Source organism: Staurois parvus, unplaced genomic scaffold, assembly GCF_062004578.1.
Source record: "Staurois parvus isolate SC_StPar_1 unplaced genomic scaffold, SC_StPar_1.0 ptg000592l, whole genome shotgun sequence".
In the NCBI taxonomy this organism is placed as follows: Eukaryota; Metazoa; Chordata; class Amphibia; order Anura; family Ranidae; genus Staurois; species Staurois parvus.
In genome coordinates this window covers 843,455-857,373 of record NW_028318388.1, presented here as the reverse complement: position 1 = coordinate 857,373, position 13,919 = coordinate 843,455, and the positions used below count along the sequence as shown (strand labels likewise).

The 13,919-nt window shown below is 42.4% G+C and overlaps 1 protein-coding gene across 1 annotated transcript in view; it reads left to right on the top strand.

Annotated features, from left to right (window-relative positions):
- The window catches only part of ANKFN1 (ankyrin repeat and fibronectin type III domain containing 1), a 925,115-nt gene that overhangs the window by 871,572 nt on the left and 39,624 nt on the right, over positions 1-13,919 (top strand). The window contains exon 18 of the mRNA XM_089692527.1: positions 12,197-12,410. Within this exon, the coding sequence (XP_089548653.1) occupies positions 12,197-12,410 (214 nt within the window). The remainder of the gene's footprint in view (positions 1-12,196; positions 12,411-13,919) is intronic.

Genomic DNA, 13,919 nt, shown 5'->3' with positions numbered 1-13,919 from the left:
GATCCTCCTGTGTCATTTTGATTGTCCCCTCTGATCCTCCTGTGTCATTTTGATTGCCCCCTCTGATCCTCCTGTGTCATTTTGATTGCCCCCTCTGATCCTCCTGTGTCATTTTGATTGCCCCCTCTGATCCTCCTGTGTCATTTTGATTGCCCCCTCTGATCCTCCTGTGTCATTTTGATTGCCCCCTCTGATCCTCCTGTGTCATTTTGATTGTCCCCTCTGATCCTCCTGTGTCATTTTGATTGTCCCCTCTGATCCTCCTGTGTCATTTTGATTGCCCCCTCTGATCCTCCTGTGTCATTTTGATTGCCCCCTCTGATCCTCCTGTGTCATTTTGATTGCCCCCTCTGATCCTCCTGTGTCATTTTGATTGCCCCCTCTGATCCTCCTGTGTCATTTTGATTGTCCCCTCTGATCCTCCTGTGTCATTTTGATTGCCCCCTCTGATCCTCCTGTGTCATTTTGATTGCCCCCTCTGATCCTCCTGTGTCATTTTGATTGTCCCCTCTGATCCTCCTGTGTCATTTTGATTGTCCCCTCTGATCCTCCTGTGTCATTTTGATTGTCCCCTCTGATCCTCCTGTGTCATTTTGATTGTCCCCTCTGATCCTCCTGTGTCATTTTGATTGCCCCCTCTGATCCTCCTGTGTCATTTTAAGTGATCCCCCTCCCCCACCCCTGTGCCACTGAACACCTTCACCAGACAACCCCCCCACCCCTTTATCAGACATTTCCCCCCTGGGGCCTGACTGTCACTGGGCTGGCTGGGGCCTGGGCTGGAGCAGGGTCTGCCACTGACTGAGAACCTTCAGTCATCATGAGGGCGGTGTCACCAGAGACAGACCAGCACTCACCACCTTTGCCGCGTCCCGTCCGCTCTAATCCTCCTGTTCTTCTACACGCATCTCTCTCCCGCTCACTCCGACCTCCGCTCCGCCTCCACACAGCAGTGACGTCACTGGTTGCTAGACGCCAGTTGGGGCGGCCCTAGCAACCAGTTTACGGTAAATTAATTTTCATTCCGAGACAGAGCCTAGGGGGGCCTTATTTTCGGGGGGGGATGCCTTATATTTCCCTCAGAAGGAAACCTGTAAGTAGGTCTTATTTTTGGAGGATGTCTTATTTTCGGGGAAACACGGTAGTATGGTTTTGGGTTGTGGTAGTAAACAAAAAACGAAGCCACAGAGGAGACACGGGTGGGAATTCAGCAGAGGGACCCAACCTTGAAAGACTATAAGTATTTTTTAATATGAAAACAATATCTAGCTTTTTAATAAGACTAATGTTCTGAGTATTCTGGGTAGCTGATAGGTTCACTTTGTTAAGGTGTCTTAGATATTACTCACAGCTTTAGGAACGCTATGAAGGAATGTGGGTTCTCACCTCTTATGTCGCTACACAGGTCTCTATTAGGTTTTTGGTTTACAACACACATTCCCTGCTGGCTCGCCTTTGTCGTCAGGTCCAAGATACATTAACAGAAACAAACTTGACTGTGTTTTATTGGCACTTTTCAGCACGTCTCGGATGGTTTAAGTCACTTGGCCTTTGACTCTGTGCCTCCCAGCCTGCCCATGGCATGGGTAAACAGCTTAATAAAAGGCATCCTGTCATGTCTTATTACTTAACAATAGTGTCATTATCTGCTATCCATGCAAAAGCCGCAGTTTTAATTAAATAATTTTGAAAGTCTCCAGTGGGAGTAAAAAATAAATATATATTTAACAGGACAGGCTATATATATTTAATTTTGCTTATATCTGTTTTATCCCAGCATTAGCAGTATTTTATGTATATATGTGTTTGTGTATCTTTTTTTTTTTACATACGTAGAGAGAAGGCATTTAGAACTACATAAATGAGTTCAAATGATTATGTATTTTTTTAATCAGTTACCACACTATTCTTCAAGATAGGCTCCAGGCAAAAATTATGTGTACTTTAGACCTGGAGTATTTCCCTGCATAGTGCCTCCATATTTTAACCTGGTAACGATTCTAGGCTGCAGACTTGCAAATCAGTGCTTCAGAATTCCTATGTTCTGTTCCTACGTCCAAAGTTCCTCACTCCACCTATTTGAAAACATAGAGATGGTTGCATCTTGAAGTACATGCCTATTATAATTACGCATGCCCTGGGGCAACCTCGTTTTAGTTATACACAAACTTGGCCTTTCCTAAGGAAATTTTTCATACCACTGATCCACTCCCACTACATTTTCCAGGAAGAAAGGAGGCTGGACAGTGTTAAATGTCTGGCACGAGACTTCAAGACCCAAGGCTTGGTTCACTTCCATGCATGTTGGGAGTGCGTGCAATATTGCACACATTTCCAATACGCACAGAAATGTGGTTCTCTTTAGCGTATGCACAGGAGTGCCATTAATTCTAACCTTGCGTTTCGGTGCAGCACAATTTTTACAAAGGTGTAAGGGGTTTCTTTCCTACCCATGTTTTTTGCGAGTAGGGCAGTCCAACACAGGATTTCCGGAACAGTGTGCACTAGGTTATACAGTACTGGTGTAAACCTAGTCTAAAAGGTCCGCTAAAGCCATGCATGAATTGGCTGCAAGAGTAAAGGAAAAATTTCTAAAAGAAAAAATGAAGGCAGTTTAGTAATTTTTCTCACCTTAGAACAACTACCATGTTTCCTGAGTAGCCTTAAAGCAGAGTTACACCCAAACGGGGAAGTTCCGCTTTAAAGATTGGTCACCCGCTGAAAAGTTCAGGAGACACCAACAGCCCTGGTGGAATGGGTGAACCTTTCCTTTAAGGGCAAAGAACCTGGAAATTAGTTGTTGGATCCTGGCAGGGGTGGAGTGGGGGGCATTGGTGGACCTCCAGGTAGAACAGAAAGGGACTCTATATGGTACCATATGGTGAAAAGAGACTGTGGCTGCTAAGTATATTCTCCCAGCCTTAATCAAATCTAAACAATCTAAGGCAGTTTATTTGTCATGTGGCAGGACAGATGGAAGGGAGGATAATGTACTCACTGAAGTGGAAAAAGGACACCACCTTTTGATCTCAAAACTACCTTGTCTTTGTGCAAAACAAGAAAACGCTCTTTACACGATGAGCTGCTAACTCAGAAACACGTGATGGCAACCAAGAAGACAGCCCTAAAGTGAGGTCTTCCAATGTAATGTCTCAGATTAAGGGGGGGGGGAGGTTGACATCCCAAAGAGACACAGAAGGTCAAAACCAGGGGGGAATGATATGAGCAACTCCCTGTAGAAAAGTCCTGATAAAGGATTGCGAGGCAAGGGGAAGGGAATGGATAATACAGAAACCTGACCCTTAGATTTGCTTGTTTCACATCTTGATGATGGATTAAAAGGGTCTAGAGTAAAATTGGGCAAAGGGAGCTGCCTCAAAGGAGTCCAGGATGATGCCCTAAGCCCTCTTGCAGAAGCAAATTGATGGGTGTTGTCGTGACATGAGGGTCCAAGAGCTGGATTTTAGTGTTAACAAAACTCCACGTAATCCCAAGGGGTTCACATACTTTTTCTTGCAACAGTATACAGGGAAAACCTGGCGTACGTTATCCACAGTCTGGAGTGTTCTCCCTTCAGAGCTCTGTTTTGCAGCCGTGCCCCCCATGCAAATGTTCAGGAGTGATGTCATTGTGGCTCGGCCATTCATATTGCTGGAGACTGCAAATCCAGAAGGAAGACTGGGTGAAGATGGAAGCCCTGTCAGCAGAGGCAGTGTGCCGCTGGAAGGTTTTGTTTTAAGGTGAGTCTTTCATAATGTGCTAGTATACAATGCATACTAGCACATTATGCCCTTAACTTGCAGGGAGAAGAGGGTTTTGTTTTGTTTTTTCAACAGTTTACTACCGCTTTAACAGAAAAAAGCATATCCCGATTACTCCAAGCACTTTACACATGGCGGCCCATGCATAGGTAGCAGTGAATAATATGTAATCAATGTTAATCTATTACATTTAAAGTGTATTTATAACCAAAAGTTCTTAAAGCGGAGCTCCACCCAAAAGGAGAAGTTCCGCTTTACAGTGTTACTAAGCCAAGAACCCTGCATTACTATATCTGGTCTCTCACAGTACACAGAACATGGAAAAGCAATTATTTTAGTAAATTTAAACTGCTAGATATAATTTTTCAGGTCTCTAACATCCACCAGCTCCGTGATGTCATCATGGAGGAGTGGAAGAGGACTCCAGTGGCAACCTGTGAAGCTATATATAAATAGAACATGCAGCGCTAGTAGAAATCTAGAAATGAAACATGCGATCTTAAAATGCGATGATCAAAACAACAACAAACTAATCATTGCTTGATTATATACATAACAGGGATGATAAGATATAATTAGCATCCAAAAATGTGATCTATGATGATGAATATATACAACCAAAATAAGTGTTCTGGAGTGCACAGTGAAAGTTTTCAAGGCAAAGTGGTGAAAAAATTGGTGACTTCTGTGACCATGTTCATCATAAGGAGATGAGTGTAGATTGCACTAACCGGAAAGTGCAATTTAATGCGCATTTGAGTAATAACCAACTCCTGGTCATCCACATATGGAAACTGGATCTCAGCGGGGATCGTCTGGCTTGCGTCAGCTAAGCAAGTATCGCACCCTCAGGGTCTCCAGGTACCAGGGGGAAATCAATCTTTTCACCAGCAGGGGGAGCCTGTCTCACAATACATGCAGTAGCCACCAGGTCATCCTTTTATGCATGTTGCAGTTGAAAGCTGGCAGGGAGAAGTCAAAATGGCCGCCGGCCGTGCGGTGTGACGTCACAGGATTTAGGGCAGCTCTCTAACGCGTTTCGTGCTCTCAAACCTGTGAAGCTCTTTTGAACTCCATGCTCAAGAGGGTTAAGGCAGTGCTGGAAAATAATGGTGGCCACACAAAATATTGATACTTTGGGCCTGATGTGGACATTTTCACTTAGGGGTGGACTCACTTTTGTGGCCAGCGGTTTAGACATTAATGGCTGCGTGTTGAGTTATTTTGAGGGGACAGCAAATTTACATGTTACACAAGCTGTACACTGACTACATCACATTGTAGCAAAGTGTCATTTCTTCAGTGTTGTCACATGGAAAGATAGAATCAAAGATTAAAAAAAATGTGTGTGTGTTTTTATACACACACATGAAAAGTCAGAATGAATTTTTTTTTTTCTACAGGTCTTCTTTAATATCCACAGTATATCTGCTGGTTGATTATGAAGTTTCCCCGGGTTGTAAGCTAATAAAAAGCAGCTGTACCTTACCTTGTAAGGAATAAATCATCTGTGCAGACCACAGTGATCTGCAGCACTGACCACAAACCACAGAAACATGTGTGTGATCATACATTTGAACTGTACAGCCGCCACTCCACAAACCGCACATTATGGAGAGCAGGGAAAGGCTATGTAAATACGGTATAGTTATGAAAATAAAGGAGCAAAAACACAGGACCCAGCATTGCAGGATAAGTTTCATCAGTCCAGTCTAAGTATTGCATGTTGTTTTTTGTTTGTTTGTTCATTTATAAACTTTTGTTTATTATTTTATTATTTCTTCGTAGTGCCAAGATCTTTGCTTAGTACGGAGAGCTTCTGGCACCAGAACAGCTTGCTGCTTTTGGCACCAAAGGAAATTCTCAATTTGCCACGGGTTAAATTAGTGTTAAAATGTTACTAACCCACAACAGTAAAATCAGTCTGTATATGCAGTAAAGTATGCTTGTTATACTCACTGTGGAACCAATGGGGTTAATCCTCATTATGTAAAAAGGCTGTTTGATTCTGTTGTCTTTTGATCCTCCCCTTTTTATACTGTTCCCAGTTCATCTGCTGATAGTACAGAGCCCTAGGAGACACTTTGCACATGCTCAGTATGGTGTGTATTGCTAGAGAGTGATCAACACAGGGCCAATCAGTACTAGCCAGACAGAGGGTCAGGGGTCTTGCAGCCTCATAGGACAGTCAGAGGAGAATGAAAACTCCTCCTACAAGATTAACCAGTGCTCAGCAGGACACTGATAGAAGTCACAAGACTGCTCTAACTGCTGATGAGAAAAGGTATTTAGCACTTTATATTTACTAAAATAATTGCATTTCCATGTTCTGTGTACTGTAGGATACCAGATATAGTGAATGCAGGGTCCTGGGTTTAATAACACTTTAAGATCTGGAGTTTACTGTCAGAAATAATACCAATTAAAATAAAATTGTGATTAAATGAATATTAAATAGAAATTGAATAAATAATAGTCCAGCATAAATACATATATATACAGTGGGGCAAAAAAGTATTTAATCAGCCACCAATTGTGCAAGTTCTCCAAAATAGAACTGTTTGGTAGAAACACAACTCGTTGTGTTTGGAGGAGAGAGAATGCTGAGTTGCATCCAAAGAACACCATACCTACTGTGAAGCATGAGGGTGGCAACATCATGCTTTGGGGCTGTTTCTCCGCAAAGGGACCAGGACGACTGATCCATGTACAGGACAGAATGAATGGGGCCATGTATCGTGAGATTTTGAGTGCAAACCTCCTTCCATCAGCAAGGGCATTGAAGATAAAACGTGGCTGGGTCTTCCAACATGACAATGATCCCAAACATACCGCCCGGGCAACGAAGGAATGGCTTCGTAAGAAGCATTTCAAGGTCCTGGAGTGGCCTTGCCAGTCTCCAGATCTCAACCCCATAGAAAACCTTTGGAGGGAGTTGAAAGTCTGTGTTGCCCAGCGACAGCCCCAAAACATCACTGCTCTAGAGGAGATCTGCATGGAGGAATGGGCCAACATACCGGAAACAGTGTGTGCCAACCTTGTGAAGACTTACAGGAAACGTCTGACCTCTGTCATTGCCAACAAAGGATATATAACAAAGTATTGAGATGAACTTTTGATATTGACCAAATACTTATTTTCCACCATAATTTGCAAATAAATTCTTTCCGAATCAGCCAATGCGATTGTCTGGATTTTATTTCTCATTTTGTCTCTCATAGTTGAGGTCTACCTATGATGCCAATTACAGGCCTCTCTCATCTTTATAAGTGGGAGAACTTGCACAATTGGTGGCTGACTAAATACTTTTTTGCCCCACTGTGTGTGTGTGTGTATATATATATATATATATATATATATATGTATATATATCACTGCAATTATATTACTGCTGCAAATATGTCCTTATTAAGCCCTTGACTTTGATACTTCTGTGTTACGAAATAATAACCACGCAGTCCACCAATCATATAAAAATCACCTTCACCGGTTGTGCTCTCACCTATTATATATGACCAAACCGTTAAGTGAGGTCATAAAAAGCTTGTGTCTCTTTAATTGGACTTAGTGGTAAATGGATAGGATTATCCCTCTTTTCTTGGGATGGATGGATGGATGGATGGACTGAGTGTTCCCTTTTTCCAGCAGGGGGTCCCCTCTCTTCCTTATGGATTTTCCTGGAGCCGAATGGATGGACAGGAATATCCCTTTTCCAACTAGGGGGTCTCCTTCTTGCTTCCTTAGATGTAATAGCCATGAAATGTAAAGAAAAATATAGTGCTTCATCCTCTTTAAAATTAATTTATTAAATAAAGTGGTGCACTCACATGTTTTACAAGTTAAAAACTCATACAAATGTTGAAATTTGAGTCCACAGTAAAGTTTTTCAATGTTGCTGAATACTTGCTGTATATTTTTTTAATCGTTGTGACGTCAGGGCCCCTCCCCTACGCGTTACGCCACCGGGTCACATGCCTTCATCAGGGAGAATTGCAATTTAATTATTCACTAGCACTTTGTATACACCATAGTTGCTTACAGGACCCCATACTCTAGTAAGGTCTGGAGTTACTGTTTAGGACTAGAGTTATGATTTAGGTGTTCGGTTACATTTTTGCCTTCTAGTTAAGTGTTAAAGATTACGTAGATCTGTAGTCGATTTTGTATGCTTTACCTACAAGTAAGCCTTTAATAAGGCTTACCTGTAGGTACTGTAAATATTTCCTAAACATGCACCATTTAGGAGATACAGTGTTTTACTTTTGTAGTGCCTGTGATTTTGCCGGTGCTTGCACACTGCGTGCTCAATGGACAGCATGCCAGAGAGCAGTGCCACAGCCAAAACTCCCACATGTATGCTTGGGAGTGGCATCATCGTGGCTTGGCCAGTCAAATGGCCTGCAAACCCAGAAGGAAAACCAGGTGAAGATAGAAGCCCCGGGGAGCCATGACAATGCTCTGCTGGAGGGCTTTATTTTCAGGCAAGTCTTTCATAATGTGCTAGTATGTGATGCATACTAGCACATTATACTCTTAACATTCAGGGAGAAGATTTTTTTTATTTATTTTGTGGTTTACTACTGCATTATAGTGATTCTAATGGTTGTAATTGAAAAAAAAATGTTTATACTTGCCTGTTCTGTGTAATGGTTCTGTACAGAGCAGCCCTGATCCTTTTCTTTTTGGATCCCCCCGCTAGCAATCCTGGCACCTCCCCTCTGCCAAGTGCCCGAATAGCAAGCAGGCTGTCATCCATCATGGGAACCTTTCAGACCAGATGGAGGATGGATTTTCCTGACTCCGTGGCTGAACCTCTGACCCACCCGATCAGGGCAAGCTTGGTGTGGGGGGTCAAGTGCATGCGGCGGTTCAGAGACAAGGGCAATGAACTGGTAATATTGGGTGCTCACTGCAAAACACAGGAAGCATTGGTGCAATGGAAAGATAGGGACATGCAAGTAGGTATCTTTGATGCCCACAGAGGTGAGAGTCTCCAGGCAGGGGAGAAGCAATGAGTAATCTAATAGATTTAATGCGGAACGTTTGAGCCCAAAGGAAGGTTGACATGGTAAATCTGGTCTCCCAGTCAGCATTCTGGAACTATGAACAATTGGTTTCCCCTTCAATGATGGACCTCTTGACTGCTATATCCTTTGACCAGGATTAAGCCAGACAAGTTATCAGACGGTTATCCCTATGTTCTTGAAACATTGAAAAGTAACTTATTTCAAAGTCTAGCATTATAACTTATTGTAAAGTCTAGCATTGTACCCTAGAAAAACCTATTTCTCATGGTGCGAGGAAAGGATATTCAATCCCAGGGAAGTACTCCATGGAACTAATGCTGTCGTTTCTCCAGTTTTCTCCAAATCAACATTTGGCCTTGAGTTCCATCAAGGGTCAAGTCTTGACCCTGGCAATTCCTTTTCAAAAACTGGGTGAAGCTTTCGTACAGGGTGTTGCTCATATTATTCCCCTTGTCCATGCCGCAGTAAATCCATAGGATTGCAACCTAGTTCTGTCAGAAATTCAGAAACCATCAACATGTTCCTCTGTCTACAATTTCTCACAAGGTTGCCTTTCTCATTGCCATCACCTCTGCAAGGCTCAAACCTTTTGAGGTGGTAGTCTTAACCTGTAAAGAACCCTTTCTTGTGCAACAGAGAGAGAACTAAGGCCTCTTTTCTTTCCTATGTGGTTTCTCCCTTTTTCCTTAACCATGACATTGTTTCTGTGTCTACTCCACAACAATCCAAGGATATTTCCCTAATGTGGTGTGCACTGTTTGAGGTTATCTCGCACGTAGGGGACACCCTGCTTCACATTCCACTATTTCCAGGTAGATTCAGCATCTCATCATTCAAGACTATAGATGTTAGGGAAAAGTTCCACCTTTCCCTGTCAAGCAGATTCCACTAGATTATTAAGTGCCTTATGTGGTATTTTCAGCATCAGGCTTCTTTTTCTGAGATTTGCAAGGCTTTCACTTGGTCTTCTGTTCACATGTTCATTAGGTCTTATCAAGTGGAAGTTCAGATCTTCTCTGATGCTAGCTTCAGTTGTGTGGTTCTTCAAGAAGCCATGTAGGAGCGATTGAGTCTCCTCTGTTAACTTAAACAGAAAAAAATATACAGTTCTAAAAATAGAATACAATCACATACGTTATACCCTAAGTCTAAAAATATCAATTAATGCAAGGTTAAAAATAAATGAATACATCATAGATCATATGAACTAAAGTGCAAGCCTTAATAAATTAAATCTAAAATTGGAAAACTGTACCTTTGTTTACCTATTTATTTGGTTATCAAAGTCCATCCACCAAATAAGTGTTCACTGCAAATGTCAGACGCAGCCCCACAGTGCCGCAAGGTGTTCCAAATAACGCTTTCAAATTAGTGTGCTTAGGATGTTTAATTCACATCTTTCAGGAATCCCCAGGGGCCAAGCAAACTCACCAGATATAAATGACCACCTAGCAGGGGTGGACTGACAACTCATGGGGCCCCCGGGCAATAGGGGATCATGAGGCCCCTGTGTCCTTGCCCAAACTAAAAAAAGCCTATGAAATAGGTACCAGGGGCACCTCATGGGGCCCCCTAGTGACCCCGGGCCCTCAGGCAGTGCCCAAGTTTCCAAATGGTCAGCCCGCCCCTGCCTCCTAGTAAAAAGAAGGTCTAATAGCAATGGAAAGATATGCCTACCAATCAGATAAATGTTTCACCTCCTTTGGTCCTCCAAATAGATACTAGTATGCACTCACCGACCACTTTAGCCAATCGCATGGCAGCAACTAAATGTATTTAGGCATATAGATGTGGTGAAGACAACTTGCTGAAGTTCAAATTGAGCATCACGATGGGGACTTAAGTGACTCAGAAACTGGCATGGTTGTTGGTGTCAGATGGGCTGGTCTGAGTATTTCAAAAACTGCTGATCTACTGGGATTTTCATGCAAAACCATTTCTAAGGTTTACAAAGAATGGTCTGTAAAGGGAAAATATCCAGTAAGGGGCAGTTGTGTGGATGAAAATGCCTTGTTGATGTCAGAGGAGAATGGGCAGACTGGTTTGAGATGATAGAAAGGCATGCTATCTTGTCAATATCGACCAAAATCTCTGAGGAATGTTTCCAGCACCTTGCTGAATCTATGCCACAAAACATTAAGGCAGTTCCGAAGGCAAAAGGGGGTCAAACCCGTTACTAGCAAGGTGTACCTAATAAAGTGGCCGGTGAGTGCATGCAGTGGGTTTAGAAAAGAGTCACCCCCCCCCCCCCCCACCCTTTAAAAGAATTACATTTTGTTGCTTTGCAGCCTGAAATGAAGACAGACAGTTTTTGTTTTATCAAGCTGTATTTACTCAGTGCAATTTAACTTGTGGGCCCTCACAAGACTGGGGAAGTCTGGAAACACTGTAACCACAAGACAAAACAGAGGGAACACTGGCCTAGTGCATTATCCTTTATAACATGTTTTATTTTTCAAAAGTGGTAAGTATTATACTCACAAAGTGACAATTCCATTAAAAGCTCAACATCAGAAGCTCTGAGGAAAAGGCAAGTCCTCAAAACGCGTTAGTTGTTGGAGGTCCTTTTGTCCTGTCATTTGCCATGACGTATCATGAACTGGATGCTGTTGTTTTTATGATGAGCTTTTAATGCAATTGTCACTTTGTGAGTATAATACTTACCACTTTTGAAAAAGTAAACATGTTATGAGGATAATGCACCAAGCCAGTGCGCCCTCTGTTTTGTGTTGTGGTTACTGTTCTAGAGTTTTAAGATGTTTGTGTAATGCTGTCATACCAAATGCTTCCTGCGTTTTGCAGTGAGCACCCAAATTATATATATATATATATATATATGACTACTGCAACTCCCTCCTCACTGGCCTGCCTCGCCGCTGGCTATCCCCGCTTCAGTCGATCCTGAATACGGCTGCCAGACTCATTCACCTTTCCAACCGCTCCGTTTCCGCCACCCCTCTCTGCCAATCCCTCCACTGGCTTCCGATTGCTCAACGGATCAAATTCAAAATCCTAACACTGACGTACAAAGCTGTCCACCATACTGCCCCGAACTACATCACTGACCTAATATCCAAGTACCGCCCAACACGCATACTCCTCTCCTCACAAGACCTCCTTCTCTCTAGTTCCCTGGTCTCCTCCTCCCACGCCGGGGCCACCATCCCCTCCCTCCTAGATTGTAAGCTTGAAGGAGCAGGGCCCTCAATCCCCTCATGTTTTGCATTGTATTGGTATTGTTCTGTCACATGTTCTGTCCCCCTTTGTAATGTACAGCGCTAAGAGAACTATTGGCGCTTTATAAATACTGTATAATAATAATTATATATATATATATATATATAAATATATATATGATATAAGTCTTTTTACATAAATATTTCATATTTATTTTTCATATTTTAACAGCAAACAGATGAAATTTGGCGTGACATGCGATGGATCATGGATGCTCTTCAGTATGCAAGGTATAAACAGCCAGTTCCTGGACTGCCAATAACCAGATTTCTCGATCTCATGGAGGAGCAAAACCAGAAGAAAAATAATTCCACATCGTCACACCTTGACTGTCTGCCTTCACCTTCACCGTCACCTGAAATGCATCGAAGAAAAGCTGTAAGCGGTAAGGTTTCAGTAGACAAGAAGAAAAGGGGGTCAGTCTGTCAAAAATGTATGTTTTGGCGTCTAAACTATCCAGTAGTTTCTTGTAATGTTTTTCTTTGTCTATTAAGGTTACTTTGCAGTATAACCAAGGAAGCAATTAAACTTCTGTAGTATATTAATGTACTTTTATCAAATAAACTGCTGCACATACAAACTTACAATTATAGGAATATAGTACAAGACTGACAGCTATTGCAAAAATATACATACAACATGCACAAACCACCCTTCTGAACAAACAGGAATGTACAATGTATGTGTACAGCTTACACTAAACCAGCCTCTCAGCCAGGGTGCTTTGAGGTTTCTTCAGAAGTGCCTTGGCAAAATGTCTAAAAATTGCCCAAAACTTGTATACAAGCCACCAGGTGGAAAAAGCCTGCCTTTTAGTTACACAGAGCCACAGGTTTTCATTGTGCACCATTACGACCTTCTAGCCGCCAGCGTCCTGACAACCAATGACATCATCAGTTGATAAGGAGGATGTCGGCTGCCTGCACAGCATCCTTGTTTGACCCTCCCCTGCCCCTCTCCATCAGTGCTGAGGTCACATTAGCTCAATGATGGAGAAAAACTGGAATACTAGTCAGTACCAGTGTGCAAATGTGTATTTGCTTTGGAAGAATACATCACCTCTAATGTTGGGTGTCCTACACGTGTGAATGTTGCTGCATTGTATAAAACTATTAGAATAGTTTTTCACATTTTAGAATGGGGTGCCCTTTTAAAATTATGGACAGTCTAGAAGCACTCCATTTTAGAATAGGGTACCTCAAGACTGTCCATATTTTTAAGGGGTGCCTCGAGACTGTCCATAATTTTAAAGGGTGCCCTGACTGAAAAAAGGTTGAGAAACACTGCACTAAAGCATTACTTACCTTGGTTCTTCCTTTGATGAGTCTTCTAATGGCTCCTTCCTTTTCAGAGACCTGCAAACAACCATTCCTTTGTTCCTGAGTGAATGGTTTGTTCAAGTCCTCTTTCCCTCCCCCTACTCCTGCCTACATAATTTTCTGTAGCATCATTTCCTGTCCTGAGCTTAGGAACCAGTCCAATGGGTTCATTAGCATATCAGTAAGGGAGGCCAAGCTTCTAAAAACACATGCAACTAAAATCTTACAATTCACATATCTAAGCTATAAAAGTAACCAAAATAGCCATAGCAGCACCACCTCTCTGGTGTCTACCTATCCGGCACTATACAAAATGGTCTCCCTTTTCCCTGCATAACTGGTCAACCCAGCACAGACAAACCATAAACAAAATAATAGCTTTCAGTGGAATGATTGCTTAAAATATTTTGTGCCAAAGTGCTGTGCATTTATTTTGTCCTGAATTTTCATTGAACGCTATTATAATTCTACTAAAAATAATAACATGATCAGGTTTCATTGTAAGTCTCAAGGATTCTTGTGCGCAGGGGCGGACTGACCATTAGGAAACTCGGGCACTGCCCGAGTGCCCGGGG